This window comes from Lissotriton helveticus, chromosome 7 (assembly GCF_964261635.1).
Source record: "Lissotriton helveticus chromosome 7, aLisHel1.1, whole genome shotgun sequence".
Classification (NCBI taxonomy): Eukaryota; Metazoa; Chordata; class Amphibia; order Caudata; family Salamandridae; genus Lissotriton; species Lissotriton helveticus.
In genome coordinates, this window is record NC_136068.1 from 1202246911 (window position 1) to 1202264910 (window position 18000).

General features: G+C 44.8%; 1 protein-coding gene and 1 long non-coding RNA gene across 3 annotated transcripts in view; one reads left to right on the forward strand and one right to left on the reverse strand.

The window, feature by feature from the left end:
• UTP6 (UTP6 small subunit processome component) overlaps positions 1–18000 on the forward strand; it is a 428027-nt gene that overhangs the window by 405317 nt on the left and 4710 nt on the right. The window contains exons 16-18 of the mRNA XM_078654392.1: positions 6008–6117; positions 6213–6279; positions 6360–6432. Of these exons, the coding sequence (XP_078510518.1) occupies positions 6008–6117; positions 6213–6279; positions 6360–6432 (250 nt within the window). The remainder of the gene's footprint in view (positions 1–6007; positions 6118–6212; positions 6280–6359; positions 6433–18000) is intronic.
• The window catches only part of LOC144770120 (uncharacterized), a 558291-nt gene that overhangs the window by 93363 nt on the left and 446928 nt on the right, over positions 1–18000 (reverse strand). The gene's annotated exons all lie outside the window — the stretch shown is intronic.

An 18000-nucleotide genomic window follows, 5' to 3' on the forward strand; every position in this document is an offset into this window, starting at 1 on the left:
GGCGAGGTAGTCCAGAAGGGTGGTGGTGTTGCTGTTGTTGTTGTTATTCTTTTCCAGGTGGAAGTTGAGGTCTCCCAGTAGAATGTAGTCCTCGGAGGGGAGGGCGTGTGGGCTGATGAAGTCAGTGATGTCTTCGCTGAATTGTGTGCGGGGTCCTGGTGGCCTGTAGATGAGGGTGCCTCTGAGTGTAGTCTTGGGGTCGATGTGAATCTGGAAGTGAAGGTGTTCGGTAGCTGCGAGTGTGTCGTTAGAACTGGTCCTGATGCGGATGGTGTTCTTTTGAACAATGGCGATGCCTCCTCCTGTTTGGTTGATGCGGTCCTTTCGGATGATCTTGTAGCCGTCCGGGATGGCTATGGCGATGTCGGGCGTTGATGAGGCGTTCATCCAGGTTTCTGTAAGAAAGGCGACGCTCGGCGAGGTGGTGTCGAGTAGGTTCCAGAGTTCAATGGCGTGTCTGTGGACCGAGCGGGTGTTGAGTAGGATGCATCTCAGGTGGTTAGTGTCGGAGCTCTGTTTGGAGTTTGTGGATTTGGTGTGGGTCTTGATGCAGTCGAAGTTTCAGGAGAGGCAGGTGAAGGGTCCATGGGTGTGTCCTGGGACGGCTTGGTAGCAGTTTGGTAGTCGGCTGGGGTTAAGGGCTGAAAGGGTTGCGGCGTCGTACGTAAGGCGGGTGGAGTGGTTTTTGTGGGGGCCGGGGGGTTTGGCGCTGGTCGCGGTCCAGGCGCGGACGGGCGTAGACGGGCTTACCTTTGGCGCGCCTTTGGGGCGCGTCCGCTGCATGTGAACGCTGCGCCTAAGTGCAGCTGTCATAAGTGGAGGGGGCGGAGCGAGGAAGGAGCAGCTGGGAGGCAGGAGCAGGGTGGCGAGTGGGGAGGGGATCTATGGAAGGTGCTGTAGGGAGCGGGGGGTGGGGCCGCGGGGGAGCAGCGTCTGGGAGTGGGGAGGAGAGAGGGCTTGAACAATAAGATGGCAGCAAACAACAACGTGATGCAGGGAGAGATCGGGCCACAGACACAGAATCAGGCAGCACAAATGTTAAGCACAAGCTGGCACACAAATAATAATAATGGCAGCAAATACGTCCAGCAGCAAAAACGCTATGCAAACAAATGAAGCTATGCACACAAATGCGCTATGCACCCAGATGAATAAATAGCAAATACGTCCCGCAGCCAAAACGCTAAGCACAGGCAGCAGTTATGATGGCAGTCAGTACGATACCGCAGGCGAGTGTGGCTCAGATCGCAGTCAGGCACAGAGAATGTCGAGCGGGGTCAGGAGCGGCTGGAGCGACCGTGTCTGACGAAGTCAGGACGATGTGGTAAAGAGGGAGTTCATGGAGGAGGAGGAAATGGGTAGGGGGCCAAAAAAGACTGTTGGAGCGTGTGCGACCAGTGCTAGGGCCAGCCCTGGCTGTGAGTGTTAGCCTAACCCCCCACACTCCCTGAAATTCAGGTCTAGTTGCGCCCGCGTCTCAGCACCGGCTGAGCACCGCTGGCAGGACCCGGCCCACTTAATGACTTGGGTTTGGGATTACTTTCTGTGTCTGTCTGCTCTCTGGCGCAGTGAGTCACAGGCATGAAGTAAGTCTGTTGACACCATGGGATGTCAGATCAACGTACATCATGCTTGTAGTCCGGGCTTTAAATGGGATGAAAAAAACATGGGGGGGTCTCTCATAGGGGCGTGGCTAATGTAATTAAGGGCGTGGTTGGAAATACTTAAGCTAAAAATCTGTACTTGGCATAGTGTGCTGCCCCACTGGTATCTTGCTGTGTCTGTCCATTTATCCATATGTATACATACATATACAACACGAGTAACATTACACATACAAGCCAGGGCTATTGGCTTTGTCAATGGTTGTAAAAAAAAAAAAGAAATAAGAAATATCTATGACTTCATTATATGTCAAATTAAAAATGCTTCTCTACTTTGTGGGCGCAGCCCTGCCAAGTACCACGCATCAGGCGTGAGTCTAACTCATTTTAATGTGGTGGTCCACATCACCGCATTAAAATGCATAAATCACGCATCTTTACTAATGGCCTGCTAGTTGAGGGCAAGCCAGGAAATAACCGCAAATGTCAAAGCTGCATGTACAGCAGCGCCACTAACATGAGGGCTGGGGCAGCCGAAGCAGGGCTTGCACAGCTGGCTCCTGCGGCATGGTTACTCTGGTGTCATGACAGGAACATGACTGAATTTGTGCCCCTGTTGTCTCCGGAGCTGCACTGTCGCCTGCTGCACTGTGTCAGTCACAGGGTCAGTCCCTTTCCGAGGAGTCAGGCACTCGAACCCACTCACTGGCATCCTGTCGAACCCCTGCAAAGGCGAGGTTGTGGTTAAGGCTAGAACTGCCCTCTTTCAAGCTGAGAAAGCAGCTTCTAGCCTAACGTCGCTCAACATCCTAAGAATTAAAGCTTATAGTCTTGCTCATTTAATTTGTTAATAGAGCTCTGCACCGCTCTATTAGCAAAGGAAATGGTGCAAGTCTACAAGCAGGACGTGTGGCTTCAGGTAATTCTGAAAGCACAAGTCCTGATTGTAGACTTCTTTGCATTTCTTTTGTTGAAAGGATGCAGCTGAGGGACAGATTGTGTGCCTTTGTTAAAGTAATAATGTTAATTGCAGCGCGTGATGGGCGCTACGATTAACATGAAGACTTTCACAAAGGCTTACTTTCTGTCCTGAAGCCGCGCCCTTTCAACAAAAGAAATGCAGCAAGTGCAGGAGGCACTTGCTGCTGGACTAACCTGCTGTAGTGCGCGCTTCAAATGCCACGCTACGCGCTCGAGGAAAGACCAATGCGCGCGCACTTACTGGAAACAATGCTATTGACCTGAGGTGATAATGCCATAAGTTAAAGGTCGGTAGGACTTACTGACCTCCTTTTAGTCTAAATAACTTTTTACAATTTAAAAAAATAAATATGTTTGCGTTAATTTTACAATTTAGAAAATAAAACCTAAGCAGAAGTATAACATATGTTACCAGCAGCTGAAAAAGCATCTTCTTAGGCAACACCATAAAACTGTAGCATGTTGATACATCGAAATGTTTCTGTTTTCTGGGCAGCTATTAATTCTCTTCTCAGTCACTGGAGTGCTCTCGAATATAGCGGCTCACCCCATCGCACTCCAGTTCATGCATTTTTCTCCATAACATTGTCAGTGCTTCATTTGTCAAAAGAACAAACAAAAAAGCCCCACAAATGCCAGGGCCCTTGTCAGGAGGTGTGGCTATCCAGACTTTAAATATACATTTACAAGCATTGAAAATGCAATAGGTCTCGCTTTTCATCAAGTTAAAGCCATTTGCTTTGCTGTACAATACCATTAGCAAAGCAAATGGCTTTAACTTAATCAAAGGCGAGACCTATGCATTTTCAATGCTTGTTTACACTTACGTTTCCCAGGCCGAAATAATTTCAGTCCTCACTTCCTTCAGTCCTTTAATGACTCAAAACATCCTTGCAAATGTTTCCATACACTTTAAAGAACGTTTCCTTGGTTAGATGAATACAGTGGATCTCTGCTTGAGTATTGACAAAAGTAACCAATAGCGGTGTCCTTGGCTTTAACCCTTCATTAGATCCAGTGTGTCCCCAGCTGACAAAACGCACACTTAAGTTTACTCAACCGACCCCATATTTCCTCTTTCCCCCAAAAGCCTAACAAGTACCTCATCATGTTCACACTTCATTTGGTATTAATAGTCCCAGAATATCACACCACGCGTCACGTAGGCATGTTAAGCTAAGGACGCAGAGGCCAGGTCGAAGGGCGTTCTGTGGAATTAAAAAGTGTCCTATGGTGTGACACAAACAGTGCTGTGCTGCCATTCTTGATCTAATTACACTTGTTGGCACCCCGTCCCTAATTACAACTTGGAAAGTGGCATTTCGGTCATCAGTGTTGAGGGTCAATCCACTTATAGGGCTATAAGTAGTGCTCACGCTAGTGCACATGCGGTGCTCGCTATTTTTCTTCCTTGCAAAACAAAATGACAATTAACTCAGTTGGTTCAATCCCTGCTTCTTTACGTGTCCTTTTCAGTATTTTACCTGCTCCTCTCAGCTGATTCTCATCAAGACTTGCACCTGCTGCTGTGGTATCCATTTATACAGGAGGAAGATGACCCCACTGGTCACATGCATTCAGTAACTTTCTCTTTCTGTATTAAGTAGTTGTTTAAGTTACCATAGTAACGTATTGTCTAAATTTATTCCAAATTGAATTCCACACAATTCTACCAGTTCCTATTATATTTTATTATTATAAACGCAAACTCTGCTGAATTTCTAATTAAGAGTAAATCACATATGCCTCATAGACATCCTCAATACCTGCGTGTTCAGGCAAATAACGGGTAAACGGTGATGTATATTAAGACTTTTCATAACAATTTGACGGATTACTTTCAGGGCAGATTTTAAACACATTAATCGAAAATATTTTGTTGATTTTTTTTTTTGCAGAGTTTTATATAGCGCGAACTAGACCCGAACCGAATCAGGTATCAGAGCGCTTTACATAGCACCAGTTACGTTACATGAGGACACGCATTCATTTTAGTCACGGGGAGATTAAGTGATTTGCCCAGAATCACAGGAGGTTTTTGGCGTCGTTACCGAGGCTCGAACCCAGATCCCCAGGTCCGTGGTCGAGCGCCTTAGCCATTAGGCTAAGGCATTGATTAAAGTAGGTGTCTGCAAATTAGGAAAGCGATGGATCATTCAAAGGATCATTTAATACTTCACTATAAGCCAAGTAAAATAAGAGAACATATTTAAATCAGAGGCCTCTTAAAATGAAATGGAATGATAATGAAGCAATTATCTTTTATGATGCTGTTCTTTCCTGGCACGATACGTTTGGGAAAGATTCCTAAGGCAACAAGGCTGATTTTAGAAATTCAGTTACGACTATAGACTAACCTGACCTTATGAAACACACTTAACTAGTTACATTTAAATGAAGACCAAAAGCAGTGGCTGTTGAGAGCAGCCACAATGCCACAACAAAGTATTACATTTGATTGTTGATGGGGAGGGGATGTAGCCTAATGGCTAAGGCTGTCTACTTCAAATCTGAGGAACCCGGTTCGAGTCTCAGCATTGACGCTCAACATCCTGTGATTCTGGGCAAATCACTTAATCTCCCTGTGCCTCACAAAAATGAATGTGTCCTCATGTAACTCAACTGGTGGTTATGTAAAGAAAGCGCTCTGATACCCAATTTTGGGTCAAGTTCGCGCTATATAAAACTTCGGGGGAGGGGGATTCCAAGGAAAGACATCATCTAAATTTCAGAGATTGTGTGGTGTATGAAAATATATATGGCTGTGTAAGGCAGCTAGCAACACCAGATAAACGAAACAACTTTAAATTGTCCATCCCTTATTCAACTTTATTTATTTTATTGATTTTCTTCTCATTCTTTTCCAAACTTTCCCAGAATCTGGTAGAAGTGCATAGCTGGTCAAACCAGATTAAGGCATGTATCCTAGTGGTACATATACTCTAATACTAAACTTTGTTAATCTGTAATCTAAAACTAATATAATAACCTAATAGAAAGTGAGAAATGTGAGATTCATTTTGTAGTGTTGCCTCATATAAATACTCTGAGCTTGATTTTTCTAATTTGACTTGAATTTACTCTCTTTTTATGCAATTGCATATGGTGCTTTTTTAATAGATGCATTTTTAGATCTGTGAAATGTGTACAGGTTGTTTAAACCCGCTTCCTTCCTTTCCAGACATTCGAATACTTTCTTTTTACTCTTGTGCCATATGACCAACGTCTATTACTTGCTGATCTCTTTCATGAGATCAAAACTTTTAAAGCAAGCACCATCTTTGTTTTGTTAAAATTGGATTTATTAGAGGAATGGTATTAAGTAATTTAACAGTAGGGGCTGAAGTACTTCCTTGCAATTGTTAGAGTAGCTGTCTCAAACCTCAGTCTGTTATTGCTAACACTATGGTTGCACATTGCAGAAAGCGGTTATCATCACAGTTCCAGTTGTTTCTGTAACGTTGAAAGAAAAATACCTTGAATGGGCTCACAGGACCGGTGGATATAAAAAAGCAAAGAAGGTGTTTACAAGGTTAGTACACAGTGTAGATGTTTTTGTTCTTTACCAAGTTTTTTTATTTCTGTTATAGGTGTATTTGGTAAATTATTTTGTTTGTCTTTACTCAGCTTGCAAGAAAGTCGCCCATTTTCCCTCGAATTTTTCAAGAAGATGATACAAATTGAAAAAGATCAGGTATGCCAACACAAGTCTTTCAGTGTTTTAAATGAATCATTAACCTCGGTAATGACAATTATATATTTTCTCCTCTTAAGGAAACCTGTAAAATGCTTAATTTGCGAGAATATTACGAACGAGCTTTGAGAGAATTCGGTGCTTCTGATCCAGGTGTGTTCTTACTTTGTTTTGTTTTTTCTCATTAGTGTTGCAAAATGTTTTCTTGCTTATATGCCTATCTGGGAGTACGAATTATTATGAACCAAATGGAGAGATAGGCTTTAGGGAATGTCGTGATGTGAGATTATAGTGTTGTTATTTTCAAATTTGTTGCATGTTGGCTGACTAGACACTGTGAGATATTTTCCACGTCACATTACTGGAATACATTTTGCAGCTTTGAAACTTCTATTAAAAATATCTTTCCAACAGTCATACTTGCACATCTCTCATTCTTCTGTGAAAATAAGTTAACAGTTGTTTGTTCCCTGGTCTATCTTCTGGCGTTGGTTGATGTGTCCACCTTGATACAACATTGTTATTGTTCTTTGAGTCTGACACATTACATAAGTGGTGGGTGAATGTCATAAGGAAATGTCCCTGACGGGTCTAGCCATATAGGGTCTGAAGACATTGTGGGTGTGATAACCAGGAGGTGTAAAGTTAGCATTGTTTTTCTTTGAGCATTTATTTATTGTGAACAGACCTGTTTATGAACCCCCCTCCCACCCCACCCCACCACACACACACCATTCCTGTAAATAGTGTTGGAGGATGCCAGGTTTTAGATTTCACTGCTAGTTTAAGCCCTTGACAGAGGACAGAGTTTTGTTTGATTATGCCATTATTTTCCTTTTTACGAGATGATCATTTCCATATCCTCAACCCTGACAACATGGTTTTCCATTGTGGTCCATTTCTCCTCTGTTTAATCTGCTTTCAGTCTGGTTTGGCTTCTCCCTTTTCTGTTCCGTTATTGTAAGAAAGTGTCTCTGTATATACTGGACCAAAGTAAGGTACGGTGTGCACAGCGTCCACAGTCCCCAGAGGTATGGCAGAGGCTAAAGTTAGATATAACCTTACTCTCTAAAGTGGTAGCTTGGTCGAGCAGTAAGGCAGTACCAGAGGACAGTGCAGCAAATGGTCTCACACACTCAAGAACTGAACTCTAGGCCAATTGTTTTGTATATAAAAATATATAGTTACTTTATTTTAGAACCACAGTATCATTAATACTTTCTCAAAATGAGATGTTGCTATTGAATACTTTCAAATAGCAGTAGAGTTTGGAATGCAATAGTTACAGTTGTTGCAATATGCAACATAAGTTTAAAGACAAAATATCATTGAGCTCAATGGAAGTTTTTAAGTAAATGCAATAAAACCACTTTACATAGATTTTTCTAACTCAGGACTGGAACCTGGATTCAGCCCTGGTGCATTTCCTGCAAACAGTTGAAAAAAATCGTTTTTGTTATACAGGCGGTTTTTAAAGAATATTTGCAAGTTTGGAAAATTGACAGAAGATTTTCTGGTAAAAACCAGGCAATGTATTCCTATGGAGGAAAATTGAGCTAACAGTAAATCACGGTTATAATTACTTTTCAGGGTCAGTGCTGGGCTGAAGGATAGAGCACTTGGATCTCTCCTGATAACAGGTGAGTAATTCGGATTTCGTTGATAGGCTGATTTTGAGTGAATATTTTAAAGTTGCAGAACTCGACACTTTGAAGAAATTCTGAGTGAAACCCAGCCAATGTTACCCTATGGAGAAAATCAAGCTATCGGTATTTGGGTAAGTATTCGGCTGGCAAAGTTAAGGTTCTGGGGGTAGACTCATTGGTCTCCCAGGATCAGGTAAGTAAAGTTGTTACACCCTCAGCGGCACAGGCGGCAGCCGGGTGCAGAGTGAGTAGGCCCAATGTTATCCTTTGGAGGATAGGGGGCCTTCGGTTGGTGGCTGCTAGCAGGCAGGCCACCCGGCTGTGGGAGCTCAGCTCCTGGTCACTTACACAGAGCAAGTGGGTAAATAGAGTAGGGTTGTTGCTGCACTTCCAGTGGCTGGGTGCAGGGTGCTTTTGGGCCTTCGGGTGCCCAATGTTATTCAATGGGAGACTTGGAAGTTGAACAATGGCTGCAGGCTCGGGGACTGAGATTTTTCAGGTGCGACCACCACTTCGAGAGGTAAGTTGGCATCTTGGAGGATAGGTAGACCCAGGAGTTGGGCACAGGGGGCCGTGGGGCGCCGTGTGCAGGGTTGTCTTTGAATGGTGGGAAATCTTACCCTCAGCTGGTCGCGGTTGAAGTGGTCCCTTATTGTGAGGCTGCAGGCGTCGTCAGGATCGTCGAGGAGGGTCCTTGGGTGCTGGATTCCGGGTCACAGTCGCCGGGGTGACATCCTCGTGGTCTTTGTCCACTCAGGCACAGGCCGGGCTCGGCGGCTGCAGAGTGTGCTAGATTCGCGGTTCCTGGCTGGCACCAGGGGTTGTTGCTGTTTGAGAAGAACCACTGCTCATGGGAGTCCCAGTCTTTAGATGAGCAAGGCAGGCAGGTCCTCCGGGGCTTTCCAGGTTGCAGTCCGCAGGAGACACCGGGGTTTTAGCAGGAGCAGGTTCAAGGATCAACAGGCCGGTAGGGCTGGGGCCAAATCAGTTGGTGTCGTCCTCTTGTTAGCAGCTGCACGGCAGGCCTTCTTTCTTCTTCTTTTTCTTCTTCTTCTTCTTCTTCTTCTTTCTTGTTTTCAAATCAGAATCTGAGAAAGGAAGGTTCAGGGTGCCCCTGAATACTAAATTTAGGGGCGTTACAGGTAGGGCAAGGGCAGGGACCAATGGGTCCCTGTCCTGGGGTGAATACACCCCCTATCCTGCCACTCTCCAGTGGAAGGGGGCGGGCCTAGCTCTTATGATGGTAGCCCAGAGATGTGCTTCACCTCGCCTCTCCCACCTGAGGGGTGGCGTTGGCAGAGGCTGGCACACCCCCTTTCCTCACTTAGGGTTTCCCGCCTGTCTTCCCGCCAAAGTGGGGGTCAGAACCGGTGGGGGACAGTTGCTGAGTATAGCAAGTTGCCTGGAGAAGCTCACAAAGGCGGCATGTCTTTGAAGCTTCTGCTGCCCATCCTGGGGGAAGACGCTTGGCACCTCGTCCCAGGATGTGCATTGTTTCAGGCCCCCGAGAGCGGCAGGCTCTCGACCCAAGGGTCAAGAAACATGTGCGGTGGTGGCAGCCTCGGTAGCCACGCAGTCAGGACACTGGGAGTTGGTTATGTTTCAGGGGGCATCTCTAAGATGCCCTCTGTCGTGTATTTGGAATTAAATCCGACTCTGGCATCAGTGCGGGTTACATTGCTGAGAAGTTTGATATCAAACTTCTCAGTCTTCAGTGTAGCCATTAGGGTGCTGTGGAGTTCGTAATGACAACCTCCCAGGACCATATACTCTTAATGGCATCACTGCACTTACAGTGCCCGGGAATGGCCCTGGGTACTGTAGAGGCACAGGGCTCATGCACCTGTGCCCACACCACTGGCATAGTGCACCCAGCTAGAGGGGTGACTGGTGTATGCCAGGACAGTGTGTTTGTGGGCATGGCACACCGGGATGTGTGTCATGTTGACTCTTTGTTTAGTTCTGCACCAAGACACTCAGCCTGCAAAGGCAGTGTATGTCAGGGTAGAGGGCCCCTAAGGGTGGCACAATAAGTGCTGCAGCCCTTAGGGGTCTTCTCTGGTCCCTATGCCCTGGGTACCTAGAGTACCATTTACCAGGGACTGACATGTGGCCAGAGATGTCAATTCGGTTTTGGTTTCAACACAGTTTTAGGGAAGGAACACAGGCCCTGGGCACCTGATTGGCAGGAGCCCATGGCACAGTCAGTCAAAGTACATCAGCAATTCAGCAAAAAGTGAGGGCATACCATGCAAGAAAGATGGCACTTTCTCACAGTTATCCGTTCTAGGTCTCTCTTCCATACTGTTTGGTACATACCCATTAGTGCAGTTCAGCCTATTCTGGTCCAGGTATTTTGAATGGCCATAGAAGAGCAGTGATGGGTATAATTATTTTGGTCTCTAGTAGTGAATATTTTGGTTGGAAGACCCTTGTAAGGGCAGTTTCCAATAGTATTCGTTTCACAGAGAGCAAACCTCGTTCTATGGCACTGGAGTGTCTAGATGATTTTGCCTCCTCTGAGACCACTCAGACTTACAAGTCCATGGGTGTTCCTGAAAGGATGCGTTTGTGAAGTTAAGCGAGGCACTTTTGTTTTGGATATTCTAGCTCTAAATACTGTGATCCATTATTTTTGTAATTGGTAAATTGCACAAATATCCAGTAGAGTGTCTTGGCGCTTAGAACTAGGCACTAATACCGATCTGAGGAAGAAAGAAGGTTTTTTGTAAAAGCTGCAAAATAATGGGTGTTCTTCAGGAATATGGCGATTCGATTCAGAAGTATGGCAGCTGAGACTGAGAAGGCCTGCTTTCCCATTCTCCCTTTGTTTTGAGCTGAGAAGCCATGGAGCATTTCAAGGATCAGGGCATACGCTAGTGCTGACATTCCCTCCTTAAGTATATAGGGCCAGAATCGTAGAACGCCCACTAAAGCAAAGTGCTTTAAGCTAACCTCGTTCAACCAGTGGAGGCCTCTATGATGAATAGACACAGAAGCATGGTCCGGGAAATTAAGAACTACTGCGGTATTTTGTACAGTCTACAACTGGTGTGAGACAGTCCACAACACCCATATAGAAAGCATTGACAGAGTTCAGATGTACAGGGTGGTGAAGATCTTGGTGATGGTGACGCACAGAGAAGCTAGCCTGCGGTACACAAGCCCTGCGACCGCCAGGAACAGCAGAGATATGGTAGATAGGGACTGTGGGATTTAACCCACTAAGGCTGCTGATAAATAAGGTTCACGGTGGTGAAGCACTGTGCCCGGAGAGGGACTGCACAGTATCCAGCCACAGAAGACTGATGCCGGAAGCCCCATATGAGAACCTCATCCTGAACTACTTCAGATATGAAACAGGAGACATTCCTGCTGAGACAGTGTTGTAGGTGTCAAGAATAATGAAAATTGGAGCACAGGGGGAAAGGATATCGACTTTCAACACCCCTAAGTGCCCGTGTCTTCATACATTACACAGAGACAAGTGACACCCCAAGGTGGAGTTTCAACCAAAAAGAAGATCCAACTAGGGGGAAAGGCGCTTCTGACGTGAAGATGGAGGCTAAAGCTGAGCTTGCCCCAGGTGTAGGGACACTTTTGAGAACACTTGGTGCAATGTACTCCAAAATACATTTTTTTAAAACTGCCTATATAGAGAGATCAATAAGGTCAGTAGAGGATGTGATGTAGAGACTTTACATAGACAGGTAGGACAGGGTTTGACGGTGAAGAAAATGCAGTCAATGGAGTGTCAGATAGAAGATCATCCACAATAACACATGACCTCGAACATTTCAAGCCGTGGGCGACTACAGGACTGCCACTCTTGGAACCAAAAATTGAGAGTTTGACAGGCTTCAAGGAGGAACCCAGCTGAGTGTTGGCGGTCCCTGACCAGGTACAAGAAGTGATCTTGAACTCCGAAATGTGTAATATTTTGTGCGAGCTACCTGAAGCTGATCTCGAAAACTTGTGTTCCAATGTTAAAGGTTCGAATAGACTATTGCAAAGGCCTCAACAGAGAAAAGGGATTACTTTGATGATCACTCTGGCAGATGTAAAAATGAGCGACAAAGTTATAACCATCCTATCAATCTGAGTTTGTATATTTGAGTCAAGGTGCATCGCAGGGATGAACTTTGAGTCCGACATCTTTTAATATATACATCTGCCCACTGGTGAAGCTAACAAAATCTTTTAGTCTGTGTGATGAACTATGCAGATGACACCCAGCTGATCATCACCCTTGATAATGCAGCTAAAAACCCATTTCACCAGTGTATGGCTGTGGTGTCAGCGTGGTTACACTTGAACTCTAAATTTAACTCCAATAAAATTGAAGTGTTTGAGGCATCCCTGTTTCCTTGATCTTTGCCACCAGACTTCTTGCCCAATTTCTGGATCTCTTCATCACCTGCAAAAATTGTAAAACACCTCGGGCTGCACCTGGGCCCAGAGCTCTCATTAGAGTGTCAGGTTAATCATCTTGCATCCACGTGCTTGTTCCTTTTAAAACAGCTGAGTAAAACCTTGCGCTCTTGCTCCGGTGGGGTCACCGGGTGGTGATCTAAGCAACTGTCTCGAGTCGCCTGGTCTATTGTAACTCCTTCTAATTAGGCCGTGACGCAGAGCCTTTGAAGAAGCTACAAAGATAACAAGTTAACGCCTGATTGGCCACGTTCTTCTTCGAACAGCGCACTCAAAGCTCTTACTTAACGAAAGATTATGTTTTAATTGCTCTGTCTAGTCTATAAGGCTATCCAGCTCAGTGGCCCTGAATATTTAGTTCCATCAGTACATTAGAGCTCGCAATAAACAATCAGCTGGAGCTAATTTGCTTGTAGTTCCTCACTGCAAACGTGTTCATGTGGAGGGCAAATCCTTCGCAGTGACTGCAACAAAGCTTTGGAATAAGCTCCCTGTGGCATTACAACACTCGCCCATCCTCAAATTCAGAAAGGTGTTAAAAACCTAACTTTTCAAAAATGTGTTGGCTTTTTAATATTGCTTAGGACTAGGTCTAGATCTACCGGTTTCCTCACTCTCTGTTACTCTCTCTACTCTGCTTCTGTTTTCAGCACCAGGGCTTGCTTATAAATGTGTTAACATAACATAAAAGCTGCGATTAAAAAGCTAGGGTGATGCTGGTTACTGAGTGGCTTCTGTTTTTTCCCTGACCTCAGCCCCTTAACACTTTCACAGATGAGAGCCCTACAGGAAATGAGGGAGTTTTAAGCAATGGGCGTTATTGCCTCAGTTGTCTTTATATTGTAATTGTTATGTAATTGGTTTTTGTAGAGCGCACTGTGACTAAGAATGGTATCCTGGCGCTGGGGTGGAGAGTGGACGAGAAAGGGAAACTCTTTTTCACACAGATGGACTCCATGAGGAAATTTCTATAAAAGGAGAGTGCGCCAAAGTTGGATGTCAATCTTGTTTCTGGGCAATTAACAGGAGTTTGGGTAACCTTCTCTGGAAGAGTGAGTACCTTCGTCCTGATTTCTTTTTAGAGTAATCTATGAAGAAAATTGAGCTCTCTGTTTCATCTTCCTACCCGAGGAGGCCTACAAGCTGGATATCTTTAATTTGAAATACGGATAGGCTATATATGTTCAATAAGAATTTGACTGTGGTGGTTAAATGTCAGTTACCTTTGCAGTAGCTTTATAAAGATTGAAACCTAAATGACTAACTGGGTTACTTTGTGCTGAGCTTTTGAAACTTTCATTCTCAACCCTTTTAACTGATTTGAAGACTTGGATTTAACCAACATAGTCTCTGCCTATATTGTCCTGATAGCCAGTGATCTTAGTATTCTAGTAACTATTAACTTCAGATGTGGCATTACACAAGAGAGGCGCTATTAAATGAGGCTTTCTATGTATGCCACGAAGCATTCAAGACCAGCTGTGCTCTTCTGCAAAGTGCAAGAGTCCTCATAGGTCATTGGTTACATGTTCATGTCAGATAATGTTAATGCATCAGTGTCACGGAAAAAAGCTGTAAATAATCACTCTGTGTGCAATCTATTTTGGAAGCTTGTCTGAAGAAGAGGCATAGATCCCCTGGATCAGTCTGTTTGAAGGTCTGTTTGCACACCCGTTGTGGGGCAACATTGTGATTCCCCTGTGCAGTACCCAGGGATGCCCTGCTTGTGATTTATATAATTGTTATCCATCTTACTACTTCCTTTCTTTTAAAGTCATTTTTTACAAATGAACAGCATTGGCTGTTGCTTTTTTGAGGTGTCTGCATCATTCTCTTAACCCCTTCAGCGCTAATGACAAAGCCAGCTCATCATGGGCGTTACCTGCGCTACGCGGATGACGAGCTGGCTTTGTCATAAACAAGCCATTTTTTAAATTCCAGCGCACAGCGGGAAAACGCGGTAGCGCGGTAGGGGTTACAGTACTGTCTGCTGTACCCTCACTACCTTGATTGCAGGTCCGTGATCTACATTACATCGGTTTGCCCTGGTAGTGATTTCATAGCTTATGCCAGAATGTATCCGATCACTTCTGCTTATCGCTGTTCAGTGCTGTAGAGTAAATCTCTTTGCCCTCATAGTGATGCCATATTTTATGCCTGAATGTATACAGTCACATATGCCTTAGGGGAGAGCCAGCATGTCTGCCAGACTGCTACAGACATTTATTCTTGAGATTGCAAAAATCATTTCCACCGAGAAGCGTAGCCATAATTTATCTAGGACATTCAGCCAAGGGTAAAGGATGTCCTAGAAAATGCAAAATCCCTTCCCTTGGAGCTGATCATACTCTGTTCAAGCATGCCATGCTGGAAATATTCTGTCATGCTTCCACCCCCTCTGGAGATCCTTAAGGCAGCACTGGACCTTTTTGGTGCCCAGATCGTGTTACGGCTGATTGTCTTTACCACTGCACACTTCGTACCTCTGACTTTGATGGACAACATCGGCAATCTTCCTAACCACAATATTTTTACCAATTGACATTCCCTCCCAGCACAGCCACTAATGCTAGTTGCTGTGCCTACCCACCCAGCTCCATTTCCCACGGCACTGGTAACTCCATGACTCTTTACTGAGCCTGTCTCTCAAATCTAAGGCTATCTTGCAAAGATGTAGATGAGAGGTACATAGACATGGGGGAAGAGAGCTATTGAATGCAGCAATGGGAGGCTTCCTGTGCTTAGTACTAGCAAGCTATGCACACATCTTTTGGATCAGAGACTGATCCCGTCCAAGTGCTGATCCCTCTCCTCCATGACATAGATGATAGTAGTGAAAGAGGAACCTCTAATGCCACATTCATTGAATATAGCAGACCACCTTGCTTTGCCGCAAGCTTGCGGGCTGGATACCTCGCCCAAGGTGGATATGGACTGCCCTGCCTGATGTGGTTTCCTCTCATTCTCTCCTGAAAAAGGTGGTAGAAGCCCTTGAACTTATATTTTGCAGTGTGAATGTTTTATGGATTCACATGCTGTGCATTATTCCACCTTGTAGTGGTTGCGTTCTGAATAGTCTCCTTATAGTCTCTCCCTGATTTCTTTCCCCCTGTTCGTTATCAAACATTTGGACTTTAACCTCTCTTTGAGTGATGTCAGATGTATGCTGCGGAAATACCTTGATGCAGTTGACATCTTCATATTCTTAGGCTTTCAGACCATTTGGTCTGTCAGCCTAAGAGAGAGCTTCGAAGTTGAGGAAGAAGAAATTGTGCAGGAAAAGACAGTTTTCCATCAAAAATCAATGTAGAGGGAAGTGGATTAACGATGAGTGGTAAAGAAGGGAAAGACACAGAGAGCTCATGGTCAGAATTTGAGAAACTGGCATTGAGTATACCCCCTTTAGGTTTTGCCCCAAGTGCCACTACAAGTATGCCCAGAAGTAAACACACAAAGTTTGTAACCTTTGCCTCTGACTGAGGAGGCCAAAGGAGCAGAATCAGAATTTGAATAGGTGATCAAGGGCCACACTACTAAGGGGCACAAGAAGATGCAGAGGGAGGAGCATAACAAGACTTGGGTAGATGATTGAGGGCCATACTGGTAGGTGGCACAAGAGGATGCCATGGGAGAATTCCAAAATGAAGATATACCCTCGGAGTCGGGACACGACCAAGCTAAAAGTTTCATACTTAAAAAACCCCACCAATTTCATTGAAATTGTTGACGCTGGATGGCAAAGTGAAACCCAAAGATCCACCCGGGTCCAAGAGAAGGCATTGCTGGAGGCAAACCCTTCGAAACCGGCTTTGACCTCGAAAGAGGATCAAAGGCATGGGAGAGAGATGGCAATAGGCAGCTTGACACTGGTGGCGAAGGCCCGGCCAACAATGACACCGAAAAGCTACTCTGCACCAATGCTTAAGGTCACTGAAACACAAAGAGTAGGCGTCAAAGAGTTTTTCAATATTATCGTAACACGGAGAAGAGACCAAACACTACCCTGAAACAATATTGTTCAATGTAGAGCAAGAAAGGAAATGTCTTTAGGACAAACTGGAAGCTCTGATAAAAAAAGAAAAGGGAATTTGATGACTCCTTTCATGGATACAGAATTCCTCTATGGAAACATGTCAAAGCAAGAAGAACCAGAGGAGATGGAAAATCCCATCCTGCCAAAGCTGCAGGAAGAGATGAAAGAAGAATGTTTTGAACTCGAAAAAAAGCGACAAGATGGACTTTAACAAATGGGAGAGACAGTGAATGACTGGCAGGACATCAGTGCGGACACACCAGACGAAGAGGTGGACTCTTATCCATCAAAACTATCACCACCAGGTGACATACAGTGTAGTCATCAAGACAGCTGGAGACACTAATGGGGTTCAACCGGAAGAGGAGCAGTCAGAGGCTTGCTTCCTCCTTGAAACATTGCTACTTGACCAGAAGAATAAACCAGTGTTCGAGGCATATGAGCTGTAGTTCGTATACTTGTGCATAGATTGCTATCTGGTGTTGGGCTCGGATGTTTGGACTTTGTTTTTGTCTTGGAAGAAGTCTTTTGTAGTCACGAGGTAGGGGACTCCTCCTTAGGACGATAGTGTGCATGGGCATCGACTCCATTTCCAAATTGTTTTTTTCCGCCATCGGGTTCGGATGCGTATTGCGACGGTTTGGGATCATCTTCGAACCTTTTTGACATGCAGTCCTTAGCACTCAACGGTATTGTTTTTAATTGCGGTTTCAACTTTCGACGCGCATCGTAAAAATGCAAGTACTTTGATCGACGCTTCGCGAGCTGTGAGGCCCACCCGCGCTGACCACGCAAGTGTTCCATGGAATGGGCTCCATTAAAAAAAATGGGTGTGGTGCTAAGTTCCCACACATGGACTTGCACAAGCTCTGTAACCTATGCCTCTCTCCGGAGCACCACTAGAGTTTGCTATGCCGCAAAGTGGAAAAGCTTTGTAATTTACTGTACAGATAACAAAATCAACCCACTAGATGCTTCCATTCTGGACATCATCTGTTACCTTTTGCATCTACAATGTAACCAAGAGTATACATCCATTAGACTACATCTTGCAGCAGTAGCAGCCTATCTCCAAAACAGACAACATTTGTCTTTGTTTAAGGTACCAGCTATCAAGGCATTTATGGAAGGACTTTAAAGAATATTTCCACCTAGAGTTCACCCCTCTCCAGTATGAAACCTAAATGTGGTACGTACCAGACTCATTGGGCCCCCCATTTGAATCTATGCATAAATGCGAACTGCAATTTCTATCATGGAAAGTAGCTTTCCTACTTGCGATCACCTCTCTCAGAAGAGTCAGTGAACTCCGGGCATTAACCATACAAGAATAATTTCTTCAAATCCATCATAACAAAGTGGTTCTTATGACTAATCCAAAATTTCTACCTAAAGGCGTCTTTGCGTTCCACCTTAACCAGCCTGTAGAGCTCCCAGTGTTTTCCCTCTACCAGACTCAGTAGCAGAACGGGCTCTTCACACACTTGACGTAAAAAGAGCAATACTGTACTACATTGAAAGAAAAAAATCCTTTGGAAAAACTAAACAACTTTTTGTGGCTTTCTCCCCACCTCATAAAGGCAATCCTATCTCAAAAACAGGGATTGCAAG